Below are 27,724 nucleotides of genomic sequence, written 5' to 3' on the forward strand. Positions count from 1 at the left end.
CATTCCCTGATCCACTGCCACAGGAAATCCTGAACAGGAATCCTGCATCCCTGCTCGCTCGCTGCTGCTCTGCCTCACCGGATCCATCGTCCTTGTTGGTTCTAATCGGAACCTACAAAGAACATCAAATAACATCCTTCTTGAAGAAAATCTTCACGTATTCCACGTTTGACAACAATCAGGCAGGACCTGCCTCATGACCCCCTTCTCCCTGCACCCTCTGGGAAAACTGTTCAGCACTTCCGAGGGTTAACTGTTTTTATTCGGTTTTTAAACTCTTGCTCCTGGGATGTCAGGACGAATCGCCCCCCCGCCATCCCCTCAGCCACAGCTGCGCCTCAGCCGCACTACTCCCTCAATGTGAGCCCTCAGTCAGCTTTAATTCCGGTTAATTAAGATTTAATTGCGGTTAATTAAAAGGACAACCGGGGACAGCCCGGAGCGACACCGCGACCCCTCAGCACCGCCGCGACATGGCGGCGCGTGACGTCACGGCGCCGTCCTGACGTCACGAGTACACGCAGCATCCCGTCAGCTCCGCCCCCGCGAGGCCCCCTCGCCGCGGGGCTGCCCCTCGCAGTGCCTGCCGCCGCCGCCGCGCTCCCGGGGTCGCCGCCGGCCCCGTTCCCCCCCGGCCCGCGTGGCGGCTCCGCTGTTTCCCCGCCCGGCCGCTCGTCCCGGCGGTTCGCGGCGCTGCGGGCGCGGCGCGGGCCGCGCGGGGCGGTCAGGCGCGGCGGGCAGCCCGGCTCTCGGGGCGGCCGAGGCGGGGCGGGCGCGGCGGCGGCGGCGGCGGCGGCTCCGGCCGGGTCAGTCGGTGCGGGGCGAGCGGCGGCGGCACCGCGGGCAGAGATGCCGCTCTTCGCCGCCAACCCCTTCGAGCAGGACGTGGGTGAGCGGCTGGGCCCGGTGCAGGGCAGGCAGGGCGGCCTCCCGTCCCCTGCCTTCTCCTCTTCCTCCTCTTTTCCCGCTTCCTTTTCCTCCTCGTTGTTTTTCTCCTCTTTTCCTCTCCCTGTTCCCCTCCCCGCTCTCCCGATCGGTGTCGGGCCCGGTCCCGTTGGGTGTCCCGGTGGATGATCCGGGGGATGATCGAGGGCTCCCTGGGCAGGTTCAGCTCGGCCCTGGCCGGGTGCTGCGGAAGCAGGGCTGGCCTGAGGCAGCGGCAGCCATGGGGACGGAGCTGGGCAGGCAGCGAGGCCGAGCGCTGCTCTGGGTCACAGCCAGCCCTGGGAGCGCTCCGGGCTGGAAGTGTCTGGAGAGCTGGAAAAGGCCCTGAGAGGTGCTGGGCCAGCGGCTGAACAGGAGCCAGGGGTGCCCAGGTGGGCAAAAGGCCGGTGGGACACAGCCCCGGGGCAGTGCTGGGACAGGAGGGACCCTGAGGGGCTGGAGCGGGGCCGGGGAAAGGAACGGAGCTGGGAAAGGGCTGGAGAATCCCTGAGGGAGCTGGGAAGGGGCTCAGCCTGGAGAGAAGGAAGATTCAGGAGGGAAAAGCTCTGCAGCAGAGCCTTCCACGAACTTTCCACCCTTTTTTTCCCCTTCACATTTTCTCCCAATTTTTGGTTTTCCCCTCACGGCAAGGGAGACCCTGAGGGGTTGGAGCGGGACCCGGGAAGGGAACGGAGCCGGGCAGGGGCTGGAGAATCGCCGAGGGAGCCGGGCAGGGGCTGCACAATCCCTGAGGGAGCCGGGCAGGGGCTGCAGAATCCCTGAGGGAGCCGGGCAGGGGCCGCAGAATCCCTGAGGGAGCCGGGCAGGGGCCGCACAATCCCTGAGGGAGCCGGGCAGGGGCTGCACAATCCCTGAGGGAGCCGGGCAGGGGCCGCACAATCCCTGAGGGAGCCGGGCAGGGGCTGCACAATCCCCGAGGGAGCCGGGCAGGGGCCGCACAATCCCTGAGGGAGCCGGGCAGGGGCCGCACAATCCCTGAGGGAGCCGGGCAGGGCTCACCTGGAGCACAGGAGGATCCCCAGGAATCTTTTCCCTCTCTGCAATTCCCTGCCAGGAGGGCACAGCCGGGCGGGTCGGGCTCTGCTCCCAGGGAACAGGGACAGGAGCAGAGGGAGCGGCCTCAGGCCGGCCCAGGGCAGCTCAGGGTGGGCCCAGCAGGAATTTCCCCATGCAAAGGGGGCTCAGGCACTGGAGCTGCCCAGGGGGGTTTGCAGTGCCCATCCCTGGGGGTGTCCCAGCAATTCTGGAGGTGGCACTCAGGGCTGGGAACAGGGTGGGCATGGGCACAGCTGGGACTCTGTGACCTTGGAGGGCTTTTCCACCCAAAATAATCCCGGGATTGCTCCTGTGACCGTGCTGGGCACAGGGCACTCTGCAGCTCAGGGGTCCCTGGCTGCTCCTGCCCCATCGTGGCCGGGCTGGCGGCTCTGGCAGGGAAAGGATCCCTCAGTCCCTCCCTCCTTTCCCTCAGCAGCATCAGGGAATGGTTTGTGTCTGTTTTGCTCTGACTCCTGAAGTTTCCCAGCTTTTCCAGCATGTCTGAGGTGTCTCTGTGCCTGCTGGGTTTGCAGGGATCCAGGGAATGGTGGAAGATCTGCTGCTTTTCCTCCTTTTATTGGGGATTCCTTCCCAGCAGCTTCCCCAGAACCACCACAGTGGGAGTGTTGGGGTGGCTGTGCTGGGCTGGATCACCCTCATGGATCTTGTCCAGCTCAGGATATTCTGTGATTCAGGGATTACAAAACCTGCCTGGGCTTGGGGTGAGCACGGTGCCTCAGTTGTTTTGGTTTGTGTCCTGCCCTGACTTGTGCTTTCTTACACTCGTGCTCAGTGTCACTCTTTGTTACACAAGGCCTGTTCTGAGTGGCAGCACTGAAAAAAGCAGGGAAATAAACGAGACACCACGCTTGGCTTTCTTGTTGGGATCCTAGGAAAGAGAAGAATTCAACATTCCTGGGATTTTTGTCCCTGCCAAAGTAGAAGAGATTGAGTGCTCTTGTTGCCACACAATCTCTGGTTTGTTTGTAGTATCAGTTGAGCTGGTTTCTTATTTTATTTATTATTTTACTTCCAATTTCAGTTCCCTGCTGCAGTTTGCTGTTTGACCACACTCACATTTCACATGGCTCAAACTGATGTGTTTGTTCACGTGGATTTTTTTTGAACTCTGCAAGATTCTTTAACAAACTGAAATGCTTCAAGGACTCCCAGGCTGCAGAACTTCAAAAATGGGACTCTGCTTGCTTAAACTTTACTCAGTGTATTTTTCCTTTAATAATTTAATATTTATAGTTATAATTTATTATTATCACTTATTAAAGTTTAGCATATGCAACACAATAGGAACTTGAATTATTGGGGCTAAATCTTAAAGTCCCTTTCCAGAAAAACTTTGTCATTAGAAGCTTTAAACAAATTAGTATTCTGTTGTAAATTAGAGCATGGAAGATATCAGATTATCACTTTTGGATGCTCTGGGGAGGTGCTGAGTTTGGAGTTTTGGTGCCTTTTGTTGGCTGCAGCAGTGGGGCAGATCCAGCTGCCTCTGCATGCAGAGCTGCTCTTTTTTGGAGCACCTGTGGGGAAAAAGGAATTTCCTTTTCCTACCCAACCCAGCCCTCAAGAATTTCCATTTCCCTTAGGTTTTATTTACTTTTTCTAGTATTAATCTTTTCCCCCTTTTCCTTTTCCCCCTTTCCCTTTTCCCCTTTTCCCCCTTTCCCTTTTCCCCCTTTTCCTTTTCCCCCTTTTCCTTTTCCCCCTTTCCCTTTTCCCCCTTTCCCTTTTCCCCCTTTTCCTTTTCCCCCTTTCCCTTTTCCCCCTTTTCCCTTTTCCCCCTTTTCCTTTTCCCCCTTTCCTTTTCCCCCTCTTCCTTTTCCCCCTCTTCCTTTTCCCCCTCTTCCTTTTCCCCCTTTCCCTTTTCCCCCTTTCCCTTTTCCCCCTTTCCCCCCTTTCCCTTTTCCCCCTTTCCTTTCCTCCCTTTTCTTTTCCCTCTTTTCTTTTCCCCCTTTTCTTTTCCCCCTTTTCTTTTCCCCCTTTTCTTTTCCCCCTTTCCCTTTTCCCCCTTTCCCTTTTCCCCCTTTCCCTTTTCCCCCTTTTCCTTTCCCCCCTTTCCCTTTCCCCCCTTTCCCTTTCCCCCCTTTCCCTTTCCCCCCTTTCCCTTTCCCCCCTTTCCCTTTTCCCCCTTTCCCTTTCTTTCTTTTCTTTCATTTCCTTTCCTCCCCTTTCCCTTTTCCCCCTTTCCCTTTCTTTCTTTTCTTTCATTTCCTTTCCTCCCCTTTCCCTTTTCCCCCTGTTCTTTTCCTCCTTTTCCTTTTCCCCCTTTCCTTTTCCCCCTTTCCTTTTCCCCCTCTCCCTTTCTTTCTTTTCTTTCATTTCCTTTTCCCCCTTTCGTTTTCCCCCTTCTTTCTTTTCTTTCGTTCCCTTTCCCTCAGTTCCCAGCTGCTTTCCTGGAGGAGCTGTGGCAGTGCTTTGGGGCAGAGCTCTCCAATCTTTTCTCCTTTTGGCAATTTGAGCAGCAAACAATTCCCAGCCCGTTCCAGCCGCTGCTGTGAGTGCTGTCCCCTCTCCTGGGCTGGCAGTGTTCCCTGGAGCCACACAGCAGCTCAGCTCAGGGAGCTCCCCCAGGGAAAATGCCCCTGGAATTCTTTATCACAGCACCCCAAGCAGCTCATTCTGCTTTTATCATTATTTCCATAAAAGCCAGCTCAGGTCCAATGTTCCTTCATTAATTAGGGGGCTGCAGAGGACAAGTCATTCCATGTTTTTAAAGGTTATGTTCCCTCTGTGCTGAAAAACTCCTGGAAAATGCATCCTCCCACCTCTGCTCCTGCTCTGGCTCAGCATCTGTGAGGGAGTTACCCTCCAGAACTGCTCCTGCACTGAGGGAAGGAGAAGAGCAGCTGCTGCTCAGTTTGTGAGGCTGGCAGGGAGGGACACTTGCAGATCTCCCAGATCCCTGAGAGTTTGGGCAGGACAGAGCTGGGCTCCCGTGGCTGCTCCCAACAGAGGGAATTGGCTCCTGTGGGAAAGTGCTGGGAGGGAGCAGTGCTGAGTGTGGGGTGCTGGGGCTGAGCTTGTGTTGGGATGGCCATGGAGGGGTAAATGAGCCTTGCTTGGTCTTTTCCTATGCAAGCTGTTCCAGCTCCAGAGCTCAGTCCCCAAGGGCACTGGGTGCCAGAAGCCAGCTCGCTCTCAGACCAAGGCCGCGGGTCAGCCCTAGCAAGCAGGGAATATTCAGCTCTCAGTGATCAGGCAGCTCTTGTGATTTCAGCTTTGCTTGCTAGGTAGCTTTTCCCTTGGCCTAAGGCTCCAGCAGACGGTAGAGAGAGGAGAAGCAGAAGACGCTGGCTGTTCCACGAGTATGGCTTTATTGTAGGGTCTGTGAAGGGTCTCAGCTCTTCTTCTTCCCAGTTAGTAGGGGTACAGGATGCTACTTTTATACCCTTGGCCTGGATCCAATCCTGACCAATGGCAAAGGTGTTAGAGTGACCATAAGTGACCAATGGTAGGGTTTAACACAATATTGCCTTCCATGGCTATAGGGATAAGGTACAAGGCGGATGTCCCTGGAGACAGGAAACTTCTTTGCCGCTGTGTCAGCATTCTATTCTCCAAGGGGCCCTGGCTAAACCTGAGGGGTTTGCTACACAGGGGATCAGGGGGATCAGGGGCACCCTGTGGCTCTGCACAGCCCTGCCAGGAGGGCACAGCCAGGGGGATTTGGGATCATCCCAGGAACAGGGACAGGAGCAGAGGGAGCGGCCTCAGGCCGGCCCAGGGCAGCTCAGGGTGGGCCCAGCAGGAATTTCCCCATGCAAAGGGGGCTCAGGGACTGGAGCTGCCCAGGGAGGTTTGCAGTGCCCATCCCTGGGGGTGTCCCAGCAATTCTGGAGGTGGCACTCAGGGCATGGGCACAGCTGGGACCCCATGGGCTTTTCCAGCCAAAATAATTCCATAATTCTCAGGTGAACTCTTCCTGGTGTAGCCTGTGATCATCAAACCTCCCTGTTGCCATGGGAAAGTTGGGATTATTAAAGCTGAGTGATTTCCACTCAGGGAAATTTCAGTGGATCCTTGGGAAGTACTTCAGGATACCCTTGGGAATCTTTTCACTCCTTAGGGATTGCATGTCCAGGGAATCTGCAGCTTCCAGAGGCTGTTTTCATTTGATTTTCCTTTTTTTTTAAAGTATTTAAAATTGCAGGCACTCTTTTATTTTCCACACCATCCATGAATTTGTTGTTCATGCCCTAAAACATTGATGCACTTAAAAGAAAATGTAGCAATTCTATCATTTTTAGGGTAACTTTTGAAGAAGGTTTGTGGTTTCAAAATAATATTCACTTCCTTGAAGTAAATATTCCAGTTTGTGAGGATTAATTATTTACTTCCTTGAAGCAAATATTCCAGTTTGTGAGGATTAATTATGGCCAAAATTCTAAATTTCCATGTTTTTTACATCTGCAACAAAAGGAATTTGGGATATTGGAAAAAGATTTCCTTCTGCTGAGCAACCAAAATAAAATGGAGTTCAGTTGGTTAAAGCTTAATCTTGAAGCAGCAAATGCAATCAAATATTGAATTTGCTGTTTATTATATTGGGATTTAAATAAGCTGGCTAATAAAAACTTAAAAGCACAAATAAATACCATTAACCCTCATTAATTAATCTATAGAGTGAGCGGGACTAGATGAGCTTTAAGCTCCCTTCCAACCCAAATCATTCCATGAAATATTAATTAGGGATACATTTCATCGATAGAATCTGAACTGAAGCAACAAATCATTTAATAAATCTCCTTTTCCTTTGCAGAAAAAGCCACAAATGAGTACAACACCAGCGAGGACTGGGGGCTGATCATGGACATCTGTGACAAGGTTGGGAGCACCCCCAATGGGTAAGCCACTGCTGCTGGAATATTTTTAATTCATTTTTGTGTCATTTTCTTCCTTTCTGCCCTTGAAAAGAATGAAGATTTTTGCCTACCCTAAATAAAAATACAACTTAACATAACTGAGTTGACTTTGCTGAATGGTTTGTACATGAAATAAAATGAAAATATTAGGACTAAAAGTGTGTTTTTCTGGCACAGAGGCTTTTCTGTGCTTTGCTAACAGTATCTGGCAGTGATACTATTTTTTAAATGCTGCATCAGCTTTTCTTTTTTAGGATTTCATGTCTTAAATGTTCCAAATGTGAGTGTTAATGAAGGCTTTGATGTGCCAGCCATTAATGCTCATTTCAATTGCAAACCCCTCAGCAGAAGCATTTGAAAAGCTCTTTATTATTCTTTATTATTCTTTATTATTCTTTATTATTCTTTATTATTCTTTATTATTCTTTATTATTCTTTATTATTCTTTATTATTCTTTATTATTCTTTATCATTCTCCTCTCACCTCAGGTTGTGCTGAAAGCAATTTTGGCACCCTTTGTGTGCCCAGGCTGAGGGAAAGGGGACCCAAGAGCTGAATTCCATGAAATGCCCATTTATTGGGTGAATTCCATGAAATGCCCATTTATTGAATGAATTCCATGAAATGCCCATTTATTGAGTGAATTCCATGAAATTGCCATTTATTGAATGAATTCCATGAAATGCCCATTTATTGAGTGAATTCCATGAAATGCCCATTTATTGAGTGAATTCCATGAAATTGCCATTTATTGAATGAATTCCATGAAATGCCCATTTACTGAATCCTCTCCTTTTCTGGGGACATTTCCTTCTCATTGCTTCCCTTCCTGCCTGGCTGCAGCTTTGGGAATGGACGTGGGAATGGGAAAAAGGGAATTTCTGCCAATGCAACTGAGGACAGACAGACAGACAGACAGACATCTCTGCCCAGCCCTGAGAGGTTCAGTTTGGTGGCATTTTTGTTCAATGAGCTCAACTTTGGTGGAACTTTTGTTCAGCAGGTTCAAGTTTGGTGACATTTTATTTCATCAGGCTCAGCTTTGGTGACATTTTTGTTCATTAGGCTCAGCTTTGGTGACATTTTTGCTCAATGAGTTCAGGTTTGTGGTGGCATTTTCATTCTGCAGCCTCAGTTTTGGTGACATTTTTGTTCCATAGGCTCAGCTTTGGTGACATTTTGGTTCAGCAGGTTCAGGTTTGGTGACATTTTCACTCAATAATCTCAGCTTTGGTGACATTTTTGTTCAGCAGGCTCAGATTCAGTGACATTTTCTTCAATAGGCTCAGCTTTGGTGACATTTTTGTTCCATAGGCTCAGCTTTGGTGGCATTTTGGTTCATGAGGTTCAGGTTTGGAGCCATTTTTGCTCAGTAGTTTCAGGTTTGGAGACATTTTCTTCCAATAGGCTCAGGTTTGGTGACATTTGTGTTCAATAAACTCAGATTTGGTGACTTTTTGTTCAACAGATTCTGGTTTGGTGACATTTTTGTTCAGTAGTTTCAGTTTTGGTGCCATTTTCACCCAATAATCTCAGTTTTGGTGCCATTTTCACCCAATAATCTCAGTTTTGGTGTCACTTTGGTTCAGTCCTGGTGCAGTTTGGGCCCATTCCTTGCCCAGCCCCTGTCACTCCCATTTCCCCAGAATTTCTGCTCCTTTGCAGAGCCAGGGATTGCCTTAAAGCCATCATGAAGAGGATGAACCACAAAGTTCCCCACGTGGCTCTGCAGGCTCTCACAGTGAGTATTATTTTTTTTATTATATATAAATTATTTATATATATATATATATATATATGTATATGTAAAATTATATATATATGTATATATAAAATTATATATAAATATATTATATATATATTTTTATCTTATATTATATATTATATAGTTATATAATATTATATATTGTACATAATTTATATATATAAATTATATATATTAATTATATAATAATAATGATAGAATAATATATTTATATATATAAATTACAGTGAGTAAATGCCCAAATTCCCCCCAAAACCTCATGGGATGCAGCAATTCAATATTTACTGAGCAATTCATTAACACCTTGATTAACCTCAGTAAATCATGTCCGTGCTGGATTTACCTTTTAGTTTGGATAATTTGCACTTTTTTTTAATTGCAGTTTCTTTTCCTTTTTTTGGTTTATTTGTACTCTTTATTTTTCACTTTTTTCCTGATTTTGGATTATTTGCACTCTTTTTTTAATTTTCATTTTTTCCCCTTCTTCTTTTGGATTATTTGCTCTCTTCTTTATTTTCACTTTTTAAAATTTTAGATTATTTGCACTCTTTTTTTAATTTTCATTTTTTCCCCTTCTTCTTTTGGATTATTTGCTCTCTTCTTTATTTTCGCTTTTTGAAATTTTGGATTATTTTTTAAATTTGCATTTTTTTCCTTCTTCTTTTGGATTATTTGCTCTCTCTTTTATTTTCACTTTTTAAAATTTTGCATTATTTGCATTCTTTTTTTCATTTTCATTTTTTCCCCTTCTTCTTTTGGATTATTTGCTCTCTTCTTTATTTTCACTTTTTAAAATTTTAGATTATTTGCATTCTTTTTTTAATTTTCATTTTTTTCCCTTCTTCTTTTGGATTATTTGCTCTCTTTTTTATTTTTGCCTTTTTTTTTTTTAAATTTTGGATTATTTGCATTCTTTTTTTAATTTTCATTTTTTTCCCTTCTTCTTTTGGATTATTTGCACTCTTTTTTTAAATTTGCTTTTTTTTTTTTTTCTTCTTCTTTTGGATTATTTGCTCTCTTTTTTATTTTCACTTTTTGAAATTTTGGATTATTTTTTAAATTTGCATTTTTTTTTCTTCTTCTTTTGGATTATTTGCTCTCTTTTTTATTTTCGCTTTTTGAAATTTTGGATTATTTGCACTCTTTTTTTTCAAATTTTCATTTTTTTTCTTCTTCTTTTGGATTATTTGTACATTTTTTCCCAATTGTGTTTTTGCTGTCAGCTTTTAGGAGCCTGTGTGTCAAACTGTGGGAAGATTTTCCACTTGGAAGTTTGCTCCAGGGATTTTGCCACTGAAGCTCGAGCTATCATCAACAAGGTAATTGCTTTAGAACCTGGATTTCCTGGGGAAAGATTATTTTGGTAATTTCTCCATATTAATGTTGTAGTTAATGCACATTTTCTGTGTTTTCACTGAAATTTGTGTCATTTTTACTCTGAAAAAATAATCCGTTAAAGAGCTGACAGCTGATAATCCTTCACACTTTTACAAAATCACATGAGCAATTTTAATTAAAATCCTAAGCTCCATTAATTTGATCATGAGAAGTGCAGCTTTTCTTGAGGAGAGTTTTTATTGGGCTTGAAGGAAATTCCTGGGCTGAGGTGAAAGGGAAAATGATGAGGAGGTGAAATACATTTGTGCAGGGAAAGGGATGAAGTTACAGACAATCCTTTTTAGCTTTTCAAAGATTCTGGGAATGCTGAGTGAGGAAATGAGGAAAAGGAGACTGGAATGGTTGTGCTCAGGCAGCTGTGGGCTCCAAATGTGGCTCTGAGCAATGGGGTGAGCAGGAGCAGCTTCTCCCTAATTCCTGCTCCACTTGGGGACAAACCTGCCTGATGGGTTAAAAAGGAGTTTTCACATCCCTGCAATCATCAGAGGCTGAGCAAGGCAATTAAGGAAAGTAATCAAATTGCTGGGAAGCAAAATGAGTTCACAGCTCTGGTGCTTCTGGCTTTTGTGGGAAAATAGGTCTGGAGTGCTGCCTGTGTTCCCATTGGGCAGGTCCATCCTGGGGCTCCCTGACCCTCAGCAACCAGGGGTGGGCAGGGATCCTGGGATCCTGGGATCCCATCCAGGGATGGGCAGGGACCCTGAAATCCTGGGATCTCACCCAGGGATTGGCAGGGATCCTGAAATCCTGGGATCCCACCCAGGGATGGACATGGACCCTGAAATCCTGAGATCCCACCAGGGATGGGCAGGGGTCCTGGAATCCTGGATCCCACCCAGGGATGGGCAGGGATCCTGGGATCCCACCAGGGATGGACAGGGGTCCTGGGATCCCACCAGGGATGGGCAGGGATGCTGGGATCCCTCACAGGGATGGGCAGGGGTGCTGGGATCCCACCTAGGGATGGGCAGGGACCCTGAAATCCTGGGATCCCACCAGGGATGGACAGGAGTGATGGGATTCTACCCAGGGGTGGGCAGGGGTCCTGGGATCCCACCAGGGATGGGCAGGGATGCTGGGATCCCACCCAGGGGTGGACAGGGGTCCTGGAATCCTGGGATCCCACCCAGGGATGGGCAGGAATCCTGGGATCCATCCCAGGGATGGGCAGGAGTGATGGGATCCCATCCAGGGATGGGCAGGAATCCTGGAATCCCTCCCAGGGATGGGCAGGGATCCCACTCAGAGATGGGAAGGGATCCTGGAACCTTGGAATCCCTCCCAGGGATGGGCAGGAGTGCTGGGATGCCACCCAGGGATGGGCAGAAACCCCACCCAGGGATGGGCAGAAACCCCACCCAGGGATGGGCAGGGGTCCTGGGATCCCACCCAGGGTTGTACAGGAATCCTGGGATCCCTCCCAGGGTTGTACAGGAATCCTGGGATCCCTCCCAGGGATGTGCTGGAACCCTGGGGTCCCTCCCAGGGCTGGGTTCTGGAGCACAATTTCTGGAGCACAATGTTCTTGGGAAATACTGACCCTTTATCCCCAGCTCAGGCCCTCTTGGAGGAATAATGAATAAAATTGAGCTTTTTTCCCTCTTCTCCATGAGGAAATGAGTTCAGCCAAGTGTGACAGATGTGTTTGTGCTGCTCCTGAGCCCAGCACAGTTTCTGGTTCAGAAATGCAGGTTGGAGCCTGGCACCTGGCACTGCCCAGCCCCGCTGGCATCTGATTCCTTGGGGTGGGAATCCTGTCCCAGAGCCAGGAGCTGGGGCAGCCACAGGAATTCCAGGCAGGCCATGAATTGATCTTGGTGTGCCCCCACTCCAAACAAATCATCTTCTTTTACCAGCTCAGCTCCAGTTTGGGAATAGAAACTGTCCCTAAGGATAATTCCTTTTTGTGGGGAAGCTGGTTCAGGGAGACAGGGCACGGGTTTGTGAGGGTCTCAGCTGGGACAGAGCTGTCCTGGCATCTGAGGAGGAACTGCAGAGGCCAGAGAAGGTGGATGGCAGGGAAAGATTCCTTGGAGGAGTTCTGGTAGGAAAAGGTTCCTTGGAGGATTTCTTGTAGGGGAAGATTTCTTGGAGGAGTTCTTGTAGGGGAGGATTTCTTGGAGGAATTCTTGGAAGATTTCTTCTAGGGAGAGATTTCTTGGAGGATTTCTTGGAGGAATTTTCGTAGGGAAAGATTTCTTGGAGGATTTCTTGGAGGAGTTCTTGTAGGAAAATATTTCTTGGAGGGATTCTTGTAGGGAAAGATTTCTTGGAGGATCTTGGAAGATTTCTCCTAGGGAAAGATTTCTTGGAGGATTTCTTAGAAGATTTCTTCTAGGGAGAGATTTCTTGGAGGAATTTTTGTAGGGAAAGATCTCTTGGAGGAATTTTTGTAGGGAAAGATTTCTTGGAGGAGTTCTTGTAGGAAAAGATTGCTTGGAGGAATTCTTGTAGAAAAAGATTTCTTGGAGGAGTTCTTGGAAGATTTCTCCTAGGGAAAGATTTCTTGGAGGATTTCTTAGAGGGAAAGATTTATTGGAGGGAAGGATTTCTTGTAGGGAAAGACTTCTTGTAGGATTTCTTGTAGGGAAGGTGTTCTTGGAGGGAAAGATTTCTTGAAGGATTTCTTGGAGGAGTTCTTGGAAGATTTCTTCTAGGGAGAGATTTCTTGGAGGAGTTCTTGTAGGGGAAGCCAGGAGCTCATACCAGAGCAGTTGATGTGGTTGGGAAGTGGAAAACAACACACTGGAGAAGGAATGAAGAGAAAATTGAGGTTAAATGGAGGGTGAGTAACACAGAGAGGCAGAGATTTGGGCTAAGTGTGGTAGGCAGCCTGAATTCCTCCAGAAATCTCAAAACTGAGAATCTCTCAGCATGTTCTCTGCAATATCAGATCAGGGTGTAAAAGGTCAGATATTCTACACTCTGCTCCCCAAATCTTCCCAGTCTACACAATTATTAATAATTAAGTGTATTTATAGTAAAATGGGTTTGGTAGCAATTTTGCTAACAGCTCCTTTGGTTCATTTTGAGGCTCAAACATCCCTTTTATCCAATTTTGTCTTCCAGGCCCACCCAAAAGTGAGTGAAAAGCTAAAAACCCTGATGGTGGAGTGGTCAGAAGAGTTCCAGAAGGACCCACAGTGCAGTTTGATATCTGCAACCATCAGATCCCTGAAGGAGGAGGGGGTCACCTTCCCTGCCCCAGGGTCCCAGGTGGGAGCTCCCAGGCCCATTGTCCTTCCCCAAATCCCCTTTTCCTCCTTGTCCCAGGAGTTCTCCTGCCTTTGGAGTCCTTTATTTTTCACTCCTGCTGCTTTGTTGTGCCCAATCTGACAGCAGGTGGTTTTTTCCTGACTTCTATTATTGATAATTCTAAATATTTCCATGTTATTCAGTCCTGAAAATTAAAATTACAATTTCCTCACACAAAGCTTACGTCCCTCTATATGAAACACAGAGGTTTTTTAACTTTTACAAACACTGAGTTTTTTAATTTTTACAATCCCTCCTCCCTCCACAAAGATGTTTTCAGTTCTAAATCTGATCTATGTGTAAAACATATGGCAGGAACATGGGAGAGTTGAGCACTGGCACCCAATTCCAGTTCCTGGTGGGAATGAAAACTCCAGGAATGATTTCACTGTGCTGCTGGGGAGAATTGTAGGATTTCAGTCAGCAGCTCCCAACTGCAGCATCTCCTCTCTTGAAGGGAGGATAAAAGTGGAAAGAATCATTTAAGTGAGTGGTCTCACTGTAATAAATATGACTAAAATAATTATGTCCATAAAATCAGTTACATCAATTAAATCTCAGTATTTATTTTGCCTTTTTTTGTTTTTTTTTTCTGCTGAAAACAGAAACAAGCCTGAAGGGTGGTGATTTTTATTTCTAGGATTCCATAATCCACCTGATCAGGAACAACTCGGTGCTAATTTTTAAAAATACCAAATTATGGAGATGTCATTGTCACTTGTCCCTCTGTTGTCCCACCTTTGCAGGCTTCCACCAGTGCTGCTAAGAATGGCTCCTCATCCAGTAAATCCAAAGAAGATGAGGATATAGCTAAAGGTGAGTTGCTGTCCCAGCCTTGGGTTGGACTCCAGAAATTTGGTTAAAAAATGGGAAATGGGGATTTGGGCGTTTTCCTGCTGCACAGAATTGAAATGAATGCCACAGTGGGTTGGGAATTGTGGATTCCAGGTGTTTCCCTCCTCCTTGGGATGTGGGGTAAGACACATTTCCTCCCCATCACACAGCATTTTACATGTTAACCTCCAACACTACAGCAGATACACACCTTGTTTAAATAAAGCAATAAATGCTGGTTTTGTTAAATCAAACAATCACACTGCTCTGTCTGCAGGGGTAACCCCTCAAAGCTGTTCTGTTCTCTCTGCCCACCTGCAGCCATTGAATTGTCCTTGCAAGAGCAGAAGCAGCAGCAGCTGGAGACCAAATCCCTGTACCCGCCTGCAGAGACGGCCCCAAACCCCCCGAGCCTGCGGAAGGTGCGAGCTCTGTATGACTTTGAAGCTGTCGAGGACAATGAGCTCACCTTTAAAAGTGGAGAAATTATTTTTGTTTTGGATGACAGGTACAATACACTCAGGTGGAGCTGACTTTGTTCCACCACTCTTGTTTCTCTCAGGGTAGCACATTTTTCCTCTGGTGCTTTTTTCCCCCCTCACAGCAATGTCATTGTCACTCTGCCCTCCCTCACATCCCTTTCTCTTCCTTTTATCTTTGCAAATTCCTTGTTTCTGACCTCAAATAGAGAAAACCTCGAGTATTTCATCCAGTTTGTAGTTTGGAAGATAAATCTTAGTTGGTTGTCTGACATAAGAAAATACACTGGCATCACATTGCATCTGTTTCCAGCAGCTGTTAAACCTCTGACTAGCAAGAATCAGATTTGCCAAGAATAAAACTGATTTAAAAAAGCTAAAATAATGATTGTTGTTAACACCTCTAGGGATACATACAGCTTTAAAGGGCTGGCAAGTAATCAATATAAAGATTGGATGGATTGTGTTCAATTTTCAGTGATCCCCTGACTCCTCTTCCTCCCTTCCCTCCCCTGTTTGCCTTTGTGCTCATCCCTGCAAGTTCTCTTTTAGATATCTCAGGATTTTGGTCAAAACCCACCAAATGTGTCTGTGTAGCTCAGATTTTCAGTGAAAGCCCCAAATGGCTGTGTAACCCTTTTTGTTTCCCCAGCGATGCCAACTGGTGGAAGGGGGAGAACCACAGGGGAGTGGGGCTGTTCCCTTCCAATTTCGTCACCTCTGACTTGTCTGTGGAGCCCGAGGCCGGTGAGTTCCCTGCTGAAGTGATGGTGGATCCTTGCTGCTGCAATCCTAATTAGCCCAGCAGCAAAATAATCCCTGTCAGCCCCAGGAAAGAACTGAGAGACACCCTGCACAGATATTCCATAACTCCCCTTAATTTCTGTCTCTGTTTCTCTTTGAAGTTATTACCATTTTCTGTGACAGAAATTTGGTTCGATTCACCAGAATTCCTTGTCAGCAGCATATTTACAAATCCAGCAAATTGCCATTTCAAATGTCACAGTGTCTTTTTCACGCAGAAAAATAACAAGGAGCAAATGTTTGTTTGAAGTTATGGCAGCAACAGAGAGAAAAGAAACTCATCTCTGTTCTTGCAGCAGCTGTGGATAAAATCTCCGTTCCTGAGGACGCTGCAGAAGAAATTAAGAAAGCAGAACCTGAGCCAGTTTATATCGATGAGGTATGAAGCCACTTTAAAATAAAATATTAAAGTGAATATTTTAATATTCCTTCAGTGCTGAGTGTTGGCAGATGATTCTGTGTTTATAAAGAACTGTTATTTGAATATTAAACCAATCTTGGCATGGCTGGGAAATCAGAGTTCCTCATCTTGGCTTCCCTTTCAGGATAAGATGGATAAAACACTGCAGGTGCTTCAGAGCATAGATCCCACGGATTTAAAGCTTGATTCTCCAGATCTTCTCAACTCAGAAGGTACTTGCAGCACTAAATGAGCTCTTTTTTATGACTTCTTCTCACAATTACCTTTTGTGGATTGAGCTGGGAGTTCTTTGTGTTTATTTTAGGCTTAGGGGAGCTGTGCTCTGTACTAGCAGTGCTGGAGAACACTTATTTCACCGTGGGAGTGTGGGGCTCTGGGGATAATTTGAATTTTTTTAATAGTTCCAAGGCAGCTCCACGTTTAGCAGAGTCATTTGCATAACTCCCAGCTCTGTAAAATGCCTGAGCTTTGCCAGATCCATCTACCAGTCCCAACCCTGAAATAAATAAGAAAATAATTTTACAGTAGCTGGATAAAATATTTCTGGCTGCATTTAAACATTTCATTGTGCAAGACATCAACTGCCTCAACACTTTGTCTTCACAGATATCTGCCAACAGATGGGTCCAATGATAGATGAAAAACTAGAGGAGATAGATAGGTGAGCACAATTTATTCACTCATTTCCTTCAGATTGGGCAGGTTTAATGAGATTTCCGTGGTGCTTTCATCTCCTGAGCTAGAAAACCTTGCAAGAAAAATGTAACAACTTTATTTTTTAATGCTGAAATATCAAGTTCTGAGTGTGTGCACTGAGATTTGATTGCTGCTCTCCCAAAATTCCCTGCACAGCTCATGGGATTTTTACTTTGGGATTTTGTGTAGCCTTCTCCAGCCTGTCCAGGGGTTGGAATTTTCAGTTTGTTGGGGATTATTCCAGGTTTTCCTCACCTTTCCCTCCTCAGGTTTGGCTGCCCAGGGCCTGAAGGAGCTGATCAGGAAAATGGAGAGGGACTGGGGACAAGGGATGGAGGGACAGGAGCCAGGGAATGGCTCCCAGTGCCAGAGGGCAGGGATGGATGGGACACTGGGAATTGTTGGGAATTGGGAATTCCAGGCTGGGAGGGTGGGCAGGCCCTGGCACAGAGAAGCTCTGGAGCGAGTCCTGAGGAGGCCACGGAGAAGCTCCAAGAACTGGGGATTCTCTCTGGGGACAAAATGCAGCAAAATCATTGTTCCAAAATCTCCTTTTCTTACCCCTTCCTGCCTTCTCCCCATGGTGCCTCCCAAATCCTGATGCTGGGCCAGAGCAGCACATGGAATTGTGGATGATGGCTGGAGAAGGGAAGGCTCCAGGCAGAGCTCAGAGCCCCTGGCAGGGCCTGAAGGGGCTCCAGGAGAGCTGAGAGGGGCTGGGGACAAGGGATGGAGGGACAGGAGCCAGGGAATGGCTCCCAGTGCCAGAGGGCAGGGATGGATGGGACACTGGGAACTGGGAATTCCTGCCTGGGCTGGGATTGCCCCTGGATCCCTGGCAGTGCCCAGGCCAGGCTGGAGCACCCTGGGGCACTGGGAGATGTCCCTGCCATGGCAGGGTGGCACTGGATGGGATTTAAGCTCCTTCCCACCCAAACCATTCGGGAATTTTGGGATTCAGCTGAAATTCGGGACACTGGGAGGTGCCCATGGCAGAAGGTTGGAATGAAATCTTGTAAGATCCCTTCCATCCCAAACCATTCCATGGTTCTGTGACTGCTGGGGATATTTGAGGGTGAAAAGAGCAGGGAATTCCACCTGGGAGTTGCTGGTTTGGTGCCAGCAGTGATTGTGCAGCTCTTGGATTCTCCTTCCACTCACACAACAGCAATTTTTCAATATTAATGGGTTAGAAAATGACCATTTACCTTTCAGGGGTTTATTTTTCTTGCACATTTCCTGCAGCACTGGTCTTTCCTCCCCATGTAAGATGAGAAGCATCTTACCCATCTGCAGGATGTCCCAGTGCCCTCTCCCTTTGTCTTGGACAGGAAACATTCCGAGTTATCCGAGCTGAACGTGAAGGTTCTGGAAGCTCTGGAGCTCTACAACAAACTGATGAATGAGAGCCCCATGTACTCAGCCTACTCCAAACTGCAGCACCCTGCACAATTCCCAGCCACCTCCTCCGGGCTCTCTGTGCAGGTCAGTGTCCCTGGGATCTGCACATTCCCTGCTGTGAAACAATCACAGCAATCTGACATTGCCTCTGCCAGAAATTGGGATTTATGCACTGGAACAGAAGGTTTTGCTTGGCCACTGTTGAAAATTCCAGCAGATCCCTTCCATAATTCATTGCTTGCAGTTGGGATTGGGTGTTGCAGCAGCCTGGTGGGATTCTTGCTGTGAGTCATGTCAATCTCCAAGTGAAATGTTCCCTTCTTATCTCATGGTGGGGATGGGAGGGAACTGGGATATCACTCTATTAATCCCAAGTGTATTTTTTGCTAAATATAGAAACACTTCTGCTTTTAGCTCCTTTTGCCCTTAGAAAAATGAACCTTTTGTAGCAGTTCTAAACACGTGGTATTTGTGCACCAAACTGTTTTACACTGGCCCTAATGATGGCTTAAGGAATAAACATGGAGGGGAAGGAGAGATTTTCAAAAAGCACAGAATGAGGGTTTTTACTTGAAATGAATTTTACTTTCATGTTAATTGTTCAGTGGGAAAAGAATAGTTGCCATGGCAACTGCTAGATCTGAAAATATGTCAGTTAAAAGTAATTCCGTGTCCTTAACTCCAGTAACGATGGAAAATTCATTATATTTGGAGGTTACAAAGTAATTTAAGCCAAAAGGCAGCTGGAGTTTGCTGTTTCCTCCCAAGCCTGGTGCTTAGGAATGCAGGATAATGCTGGGCTTTATTTGGGACAAACCTGTTTATTCAGGTGGCACCTGAATTTGGAGGGAATCTTGCATTATTTCAAGCAGAATTGGCAGAGAGTGCAGCTTTGCTTTCCAGCTGTAGAATATTCTGGTGGGTTGCGCGGGGGCGACCACGGCCCTGGATCCGGCTGGCTGGTGAGGGGTGAAGGCCAGGGCCCCTGTGCATCTGAATCCAGCCCCCCTCAGCGTCCTGGCCTCGGGCTGAGCTGGGGGATAGCTCGGAGCAGCGCGGTGAGAGATGAATTAGGAGGCAACCACTTGCTGGGGGTAAACTGTGGGTTTGTTACAGAAGAACCAACGAGGAGGGGAAATGTCGGGTTTTTGCGGCTGTTTGAAGGGCCTGGAAAGGCCCGGGGTGGCCTTGGGGCAGCCCGCGTATCAAAGGACGAGAAGAGGCTTCAGTTCTTCTTTCGGTTTTTATGTTTATTAATTGTTTATCTAAAAGATTTTCTCTCGGCCCAACAGAGCTCTGCTCAGCAGCCAGCCATGAGCACACTGTGCTGCCCTCCGGGCGGTCACCTATCTTTATACCCAAAGTTACGTGTACAATATTTATCATTTTTCCCCAATACCTTTCACCCTTATTGCCCGGTGCACTTTCAGTAATGACCAATCCCAAAGTGCCACCATCACCAAAGAAGATGGAGGAGAAGAAGAAGAAGAAGAAGGACAGGACACGCCCCAATTCCTCCATCTTACTCCTCTAAACCCCCCTGTACAGAAATCCTAAACCCTGTGTTTCACTCTCTAATTAACTGATCCCTTCACCATTCACCCCGGTGAAACCCTCCTGTCCTCATACAGGTGTCGTCTCCTGTGTAGGATCAAAGTGCAGCCACCAGACACTTCTGGAACATTCCAGGACTCCCGAGCCCCCCAAGGGTGCTCTCGGTGGCACCTCAGTGCTGAGGTGCTGAGATCCCACAGGGAAACACCCAGCAAATGGCCCCGAACAGGGGGCAGGAGAGGGTTTTAAGGGAAAAGGGGGGAAGAAGGCAGGGAAACCCGGCTATCCAATAGAAATACATATTTGGAGGTGTGAAACATAATTGATATACCAAAGTAACCAACTGTTATAAATCATAGGAGGGGCTCCGGGGCTACAGCCAACCATAACTCCCAGAGAAAAGAAAATTCTCGAAACCTGGGAGGAGAAAAGGGGTGATTGACTGAGCCTAAGGAGGAGGCACTTTCACTTTATAAGAGAAACCAGGGGAGGAGCAGTTTCATTTCTATAGCAACTTAACTGACAGGGTCCTGGGAAAGGAAGAAACCATTTAATACAGAAAATGGGGGGAGCAAACTAACAAACTTAAGAACACACCACAGCAGTGGGTTCACTCCAGAGCTCGCTGAGCACCAAACCTGCTGGCTGTGCTTTGCTTTGCAGTCGTTTCCTGTGCAGCCTGGCAGTGGCACCTACATGGTCCAGGGGGTGTCCGTGTCCCCAGGGTACAGCCTGGCCCCCGAGCAGGTGGCCCAGGTGAGGCCCCTGCCCCAGAGCCTCAACTCTGCAGCCCCTCAGCCACCTCCAGCTGCTTATTTAAGGTATGGACCCAGCCATTTCTTCTTCCTGGGGGGAATTTTGCCACTTTGCACCTTCTCGTGGCATTTACATTTAGCGACGCGTCATTTTGGAGAGAAATCGGAAAATACCAATTTTAGCAAACCAGGGTGCAATGAGAATATTATTCTGGGTAAAACTGATCCTGCACAAGGAGGTTCCCCAGGAAGGTTTTAAGAAAGGTTGAAAAGGAACCTCTGATCTTGGCTTTAAGCACTCAGCACCCAAGACTGAAAATTAAATAGTAGGAGTAAGTTGAAGAGCAAGAGTAAGTTGAAGAGTAAGAGTAAGGTGAAGAGTAAGAGTAAGTTGAAGAGCAAGAGTAAGTTGAAGAGCAAGAGTAAGTTGAAGAGCAAGAGTAAGTTGAAGAGCAAGAGTAAGTTGAAGAGTAAGAGTAAGGTGAAGAGCAAGAGTAAGTTGAAGAGCAAGAGTAAGTGGAAAAGGAAAAGTTACGTAGTAGAATTATTGAGATGCTGAAAGAATTTTGAGGGTGAAAATGTTTCTTTGTGCAAAAAAACTGCCATGTTAGAGGCATGAAAAGTATGGAATTCCTGGGAAACTGTTGATTAACATGGAGGAGTGACAGGAGGGAAAGTGCAAGGCCAGAGCTGGTTGCAGTTGAGAGCGTGCATGTCAAAAACTGGATTTTTGCAACCGGCAAAACATGAAATTGCTTCCAAAGTGACCGTTTTGGTCAAATGTACATCTTTTGGGGGCTCCCAGCCTGTTTTGGGGGTGCCCTCGATGCTGGGGTGTCCCCTGTGTCGCTGTGAGCGTGGTTGGTGTTGTGTCCCCGCAGCCCCGGCCCCGAGCCCGCGCTGCCGCCGCCCTTCCCGAGCGTCCCCGGCACCGCCGCCTTCCCCCAGCACCAGATGGGCGTGGACATGGCAGCGTTCCAGAGCAACCCAGGAGCTGCTTACCCCGTGGCACTGCCCGCTGCCTCCCTGCTCCAGCAGCAGCAGCCCGGTTTCCATCAGCAGCCCCTGCTGTGAACAGCTGGCACCGAGGAGCTCCGAGCTCGGCAGCCTTTGGGAGTCCCTGCCGTGGATATCCGAGTCCATCTTCTCTCCAACAGCCCAGCTCGCTGCGTTAGGCTGGTGCAGGGTAAAAATAGGCACCAGCTCTGATGGTTATTTGCATTTTTGCATCCTGAACTAGATTAGGGGATGGTTTAAAATAATTCCCTGTTCCTCCGAGTCCTTTTTTTTTTTTTTTCTCTCTTTCCCTGCGCTTTCAGGAAACGTCACTTGTGAATCTTTGAAAGATTGGCCCAAAATAATTCTCTTTGCAATGTGTTTCTGGAAGCTTGAGGATGCTGAGATGCTGTTGCTTTGCCTCCTCTGGTGTCTTCTGTAATCCTGGTGTCCCAGTGGCTTTAGGGACCCTCTGCACTCCGGAGTCCCCTTCCTGAAGGACACGCACAATCCGAGGGCTCCCTGGCTCCAGCTGCAGGAGGAACCTCTGCCCTCAGAACCACATCCCTGTGGAAACAGGAGAAAAGGAGGGGTTTAACAGTGCTGCCTCTGTTTGGAAATCACAGAGGATTGTTGTGTTTTTGCTTGAGGAAAAGAAGTTTTCCTCCAAGTGCCCGGTGTCTTGGCAGAGGTGGCACTGCCAGCACGAGGCTCCTTGGCAAGGGCAGGCCGGGGATGCTCCAGGTGGATCCAAGGGCTGAGCCAGGAACTCACAGCATCTCTCTTCAGTTTCCCTTTCTGGCTGGATGTAGGAGTGAAGGAGCATTGGGATTGCTGGTGGGAAAGGAGGGGCTGGAGAGTGCCTGAAGCTGCTGAGGCCTCTGAGGGTCTGCTCCCTTTGCAGGGGGAACAGGAACCCTCCTGATGGCACCAGGGGCTTTGCCTCCCTGGATTTGCTCTCTCTGCCCTGTGGCCGTGTGTGAGGCAGCCCTGAGCCCAGAGCAGCTCTGGGGAAGGGGGTTTGAGGCCATCCATGGCTGGGGTGCCATTGGGCCTTTCCCTGCAGGAGGCATTGCCTCGGAGCCAGGCAGAAAAGGAATCCAAGAATTCCTTCCCTGATGCACTTTTTGAAGGGTGGGGTTGGTCCAAGCCAGCACACGAGCTGGATTATCCTTTGGGAATGTGGGAATTCCTTCTTTATCTTGTTTCAGCTGCAGAACAACAAAATCACTTCATCCTCCTGTTTAGCTCCTCACTGGAGCATGGGCACATTTATCCTGCTTTTAACCATCTCTGCTAAGGGATAACCCGTGGTTTGGGGAAATAATGGAAGCAAATGACTGATAAAAAGATTCCCATTAAATGCAGGAAGCTCCCAGATGTCTCAATAAGCATTTTTGATGTCTAAACTTCATCCCATACTGGAACTCCCAGGCTGCTGAGTGACCAAACCCAACCCACCCTCCACTCAGCACCTCCTTATATTTAATTATTTGCTATCTTATATTTGCAGCCTCGTGCTCATGCAAAAAGTGCTCTTTGAATCACTTTTTATTGAAATGTGTGCAATTGGAAGGAGGATTTTGTCTTTCCTTTGGACATTAATTTGTCTTGATCCTTGCCCTGGAAGTAGCTCAGTACAAATAACACACGTGGCAATACTGAAGTGTTCTGGTAACTTGTTCCTTGTGTCTTCTGAGGAAATGAATGGATTTCAATGCTGCTGTTCCAAATTCTTATTGTTTGGAGCTTTTATTTGTCAGAGTTTACTTTGTTCCAAGTTGGTTTGGGGTAGAACTAAACCTTGCTCATGTTGCTATCAATGTTTGTTAGGAAATTTAAATTGGTGGTTTTTTTGGATTCTGAGCTTTGGGCCAAGAGAAATCTTCAATTGAGCCAGCCAGATGTGATTTGATGATGTTAATTGTTAAGTATAAATAATGTATATACTCATTTGTCTGAGATTTTCTACACAGCTCCACACATGCCTGAACTTTTATAAAAGCAGGATTTGTCCTTCTGTCACCTCTTCTACTCCTAACTCTGTGATATGCAACTTGTAGATAGTGTAAAATAATTTAATTATTATTAAACCAGTGTATTTAGAGGGGGTTGGTGTTTCTCTTCATACTTCTAGACATGATCATATTTATTTTTAAGGCCTGATTGTAACTGAACATGCTGCCAAAGGATTTCTCTAACTCCAGATTTCTACCTTAGGTTTCTACCTGCTGTTTTCTATCAGGAATTCAGGGTGGAGAACTCCTGCTTTTTCATACAAACCCTTAACATAGGAACCTTTCTAAGGAGACTTTCCACGTGGTGTATTTGTTTCATGGGTGTTAAGTGTCACTGTGAGATCCATTTCCTTTGGTGTCAGCTGGGGACCTGTTGTGTCTGTTCAGTTTGTCACCCCAGAGTGCTCTGAGGGCTTGTGCTCTGTCACCTGATGTCAGCCACGCTTTGTCTCTCCAATTGGCTCCAGAAATAATGGTAAAAATCAGATTATTGAAACCTTCCACGTGCTCCTGTGTGTTCTTTGTGCTGCAGGGGTTGGTGGGGATGGCCTGGGCTTGTGGGACTCTGTGGCCTCTCTCAGGGGTCATTGCCTGAGATCAAGATGATTTTCTTCCCTTGTTTTTATCTGTGCATCTTTTCTGAGAGCTCCCAGGCACTGCCCCTGCTTGCACTGAGAGTCTGTGGGATGAGAAATGTTTGTTCACAAACACACCCAGGAGAGCTCCCTGCTCAGAGAGGCAGGAGCTGAGTCCTGTGCTCTGCCTGAGAATTCTGCTCATCCCAGAAAATCAGGGTGAATCCCTGGGCTTTCATCCTGTGCATGGACACCAGAAACACCTGAGAATTCTGGTTCATCCCAATCAATCAGGGTGAATCCCTGGGCTTTCATCCTGCTGCTGAGGCTGTGCATGGACACCAGAAACACCTGAGAATTCTGCTCATTTCAAAAATCATTGTGAATCCCTGGGCTTTAACCCTGCTGCTGAAGCTGTGCATGGACACCAGAAACACCTGAGAATTCTGCTTATCCCAGAAAATCAGGGTGAATCCCTGAGCTTTTATCCTTTTCCTGAAGCTTTCATGGACACCAAAAACACCTGAGAATTCTGGTTCATCCCACACAATCAGGGTGAATCCCTGGGCCTTCATCCTGCTGCTGAGGCTCTGTGTGTGGACACCACAAATGCCTGCAAAGAGCCCCAAAAATTGTCATTTACACATCAGTCACTGGTTTTCATCCTTTTTTTTTTACAGCCCTTCTCACCCCAGTGTGTTGATTTAGGGTGACTTCAGGCTGGAAGTGAACCTTTAAAAAGCCAGATCATATCCTGAGTTACTGGGAAATGCTGGCATGTTTTCCCTCTGAAGGGAATGTTTCCCTGGGAAATCGGCCACCTCACGGTTAATGTTTCAGCAGAAATGCCTTCCTAGGACCAGCTGAGGGATGAAGCTGAATGTAAAAATAATCTCATTTAGACCACAGCCTGAGTGACCCACATCCACCTCGGCCACAGAAACCAGGCTGCTCCTGTCAGCCCAGGATGGAAGGATTTGGTGTCTGGAGTGAGGCAGGAGGATGCTGGCTGTGCTCAGAGTGTGCAGGTGTGAGCGAGGGTGTGCACAATCCTGCTGTGCCCATCCCAGTGCCAGTGAGGGTGTGCACAATCCTGCTGTGCCCATCCCAGTGCCAGTGAGGGTGTGCACAATCCTGCTGTGCCCATCCCAGTGTGAGCGAGGGTGTGCCCATTGCTGCTGTGCCCATCCCAGTGCCAGTGAGGGTGTGCACAATCCTGCTGTGCCCATCCCGGTGGGAGGTGAGATGTGTCTCTGGGTGATGCTCGGCAGTGAGACGCAGGTAATCCAGGTCCTGCTTCCAAATCTTCCTCGGATCTTATTCCAGCTCCTCATCTCCTGATTGAGCTGTTTTCCTCCGTGCCCTGGGCATGGATCTCTCTCCCGGGCTGGGAGTGCTGTCGGTCGGTGCTGATGGATGTGGGGAGGGCTGGGCAGGGCCTGGGGCTCGGCTGGAGTGGCCCGGTGGGCACCGAGGGCGCTGCTTGCCCAGGGTATCCCCCAAGGAAGGGACCTTAAATCCCATCCAGTGCCACCCCTGCCATGGCAGGGACACTCCCACCATCCCAGGCTACTCCAAGCCTGGCCTGGGACCCTGCCAGGGATGCAGGGGCAGCCCCAGCTGCTCTGGGAATTCCCAGTTCCCAGTGTCCCATCCATCCCTGCCCTCAGGCGCTGGGAGCCATTCCCTGGCTCCTGTCCCTCCATGCCTTGTCCCCATTTCCTCTCCAGCTCTCCCGGAGCCCCGGATCCTTCCCCTCTCCCGGTGAGCATCCCCAGCGGTCCCTCCCAGCGCCCGGCGGGGCTCCGGGCTCGACCCCCGCCTGGAACCCGGCTGGAACCGTGCCGGCTCCGGGCTCGCTCCTCCGCTGAAACCTTGCCGGGGCCGGGCTCCGGGGGTTTTGCCGTCCCAGCCCCGCCCCGGGGCCGCCCCCCGCCCGCCGCCCCCTCCCCAGCGCGCTCCGCCCCGGCGGCGGCTCCGCTGCGCCCGGAGAGCGCCCGGGAGCGCGGGGAGCAGCGGGAGCGGAGCCATGGCAGCGGTGCGTGCGGGGCCGGGGGCGGCGGGGCCGGGGCCGGGACCGGGACAGGGACAGGGACACCTCCTTGATGCTTTGTCCCCGGGCAGGTGACGAGGGGCACCGCGACGCGCCGCAGCCGCCTCAAGCGCTCGGACGGCAGCACCACCTCCACCAGCTTCATCCTGCGGCAGGTCAGCGCCGGGGCTCGGCACAAACGGGGGGCTCGGGCACAAGCGGGGGGCTCGGGCACAAACGGGGGGCTCGGGCACGGCCGGGGGGCTCCGGGGCTCGGCGGGGCCGGACCCCGTGCGGAGCGCGGCGGTGCCGCTGCCCGGGGATGCTCCGGCTCCGGTTCCGGCTCCGGCACCGCTGGAGTTGCGGGCACGGCGGAGTTCGGGGCTGGGAGCGGCCCCAGAGCCCGGCTGCGGCCGGAGGAACGCGCGGATCGTCCTCGCCTCGGGCTCCCGGCGCTGTCGGACCCGCTGGGCATCTCCTCGTTATTCCCCGGGACACCGGGAGATGCTCTTGGCGTAGGGAATGGGAGCTGAGGTTTTAGTCATCTCCTGACTTGAGGATTTCTGGAAGGGAAATGGTTTTAAGTGTGTCAAGAGCATCGGTATGTGAGGTTGGGCTGCTCGGAGCTGGTTGCACAGCAGCCCCGTGCACTGCAGGAGCACTGGTAGCCATCAGCGTGGAACCTCATGCTAACATTCCCCTTTTCCTTCTCTGCCTCCCTTTTCCTTCCCTGCTCCCCTTTTCCATCCCTGCTCCCCTTTTCCATCCCCGTTCCCAGTCTCCCACTCTGCCTGCCAGCTGTCCCTGCTCAGACACAGACTGACATCCCGAGTCCCCCAGAGCATCACTCTCTGCTCAAACCCCTGTTTGCAGTAAATATTATCCATTTCATTCCCAAGTCCAGCGTGTGCAGCACTCCCCAGAGCATGACCCTGCATCCCAGGGACTCCAGAGGGACTGAAGGAGGCTCAGGGGAAGCAGAGTCGGGCCCTTGGTGGATCAGGGACACTCGGCACGCGTGGCAGCGTGCTGTGCTCAGGCCATGGAGGTTGCTCTGTCACAGAGGGGGATTTCAATAACCCAGGGAGGTTTCACTGCCTGCGGGCACCTCCTGGTCACGGCCCCGGCCCGGAGCAGCCGTTTGGGGCTGGCAGGCCCCGTTCCCAGAGTGACATGTGAGAGTGTCGGGATGAGTGTGACGTTCAGGGTGATCTGAGCCGTGCAGACTGGAGTTGAAGCAAGGATAAACGAGCAGAAAGGCAGTTTTGGGTTATGCTGGAGGGTTGAGGAGATGCTGCCGTGGGTGCTCCTGGGAGATGTCCTGGAGCAGCGCTCAGCCTGCAGGGGAGCTGCTTCCAGAGGTGCATTTGTGCTGCCTGGGAATTCGGGGCTGGGGGTTTGGGCAGAGGGTCCTTGGCATCACCCGGTGTCCAAGGCAGCAGGAATGACCTGGAATTTTGGAAGCCAGGCCTTTGTCTGGTTTTGGGGGACTCACTTCCCTCCTGACCCCTCTGGGGGTCATTCCCCCATCCACACTGGATGGGCCCTTCCAGTTAAAAGCAGGAAAATCAGGTGATGGGATGTTTTCCCTGTCCTTTACCCTCCCACAGGGAAGTTCTCCCTCATAACAATCAGGCTCTGCAAGCACAAGTGGAACAGAAAGTGCCACCAGCAGGGATCAGCTTCAGGCAGCGCTGTGGTGCTTGTGGGTCTGATTTAAAAACAAATGGGAATTCTGTCAGTGGGATCTGTAATCAGTGTCCCAAAGGAGTTTAAATCTTTTGTACATCTTGTATACATGAAAAACTGAGCACCAGCTTCTTCCCAAGCCCTCAGTACCTATGGAAATGACATCCTTGGTTTCCTTCTGTGCCAGG

The 27,724-nt window shown here is 49.0% G+C and overlaps 2 protein-coding genes across 4 annotated transcripts in view; both read left to right on the top strand.

The window, feature by feature from the left end:
- Window positions 1-723: 723 nt before the first annotated feature.
- Window positions 724-23,741, top strand: STAM2 (signal transducing adaptor molecule 2). 3 transcript variants are annotated; one of them, XM_074547788.1, is made up of 15 exons: window positions 759-889; window positions 1,106-1,316; window positions 6,761-6,845; window positions 8,530-8,605; window positions 9,853-9,948; window positions 13,097-13,243; window positions 14,029-14,098; window positions 14,438-14,624; window positions 15,248-15,342; window positions 15,696-15,778; window positions 15,945-16,032; window positions 16,427-16,481; window positions 17,848-18,001; window positions 20,135-20,292; window positions 21,108-23,741. In XM_074547788.1, the coding sequence occupies exons 3-15, from the start codon at window positions 6,808-6,810 to the stop codon at window positions 21,298-21,300; spliced, it is 1,440 nt and encodes a 479-aa protein (XP_074403889.1). In that variant the 5' UTR covers window positions 759-889; window positions 1,106-1,316; window positions 6,761-6,807; the 3' UTR covers window positions 21,301-23,741. The 3 variants fall into 3 exon arrangements, with proteins under 3 accessions (XP_074403887.1, XP_074403888.1, XP_074403889.1); XM_074547786.1 differs by lacking the exon at window positions 1,106-1,316 and having other exon boundaries at window positions 724-889; XM_074547787.1 differs by lacking the exon at window positions 1,106-1,316 and having other exon boundaries at window positions 724-889; window positions 15,699-15,778.
- Window positions 23,742-25,711: 1,970 nt separating this feature from the next.
- Window positions 25,712-27,724, top strand: part of CACNB4 (calcium voltage-gated channel auxiliary subunit beta 4) — a 91,711-nt gene continuing 89,698 nt past the window's right edge. Inside the window, exons 1-2 of the mRNA XM_074547783.1 lie at window positions 25,712-25,853; window positions 25,940-26,023. Of these exons, the coding sequence (XP_074403884.1) occupies window positions 25,845-25,853; window positions 25,940-26,023 (93 nt within the window). The 5' untranslated portion in view covers window positions 25,712-25,844. The remainder of the gene's footprint in view (window positions 25,854-25,939; window positions 26,024-27,724) is intronic.

This window comes from Zonotrichia albicollis, chromosome 10, assembly GCF_047830755.1.
Source record: "Zonotrichia albicollis isolate bZonAlb1 chromosome 10, bZonAlb1.hap1, whole genome shotgun sequence".
Classification (NCBI taxonomy): Eukaryota; Metazoa; Chordata; class Aves; order Passeriformes; family Passerellidae; genus Zonotrichia; species Zonotrichia albicollis.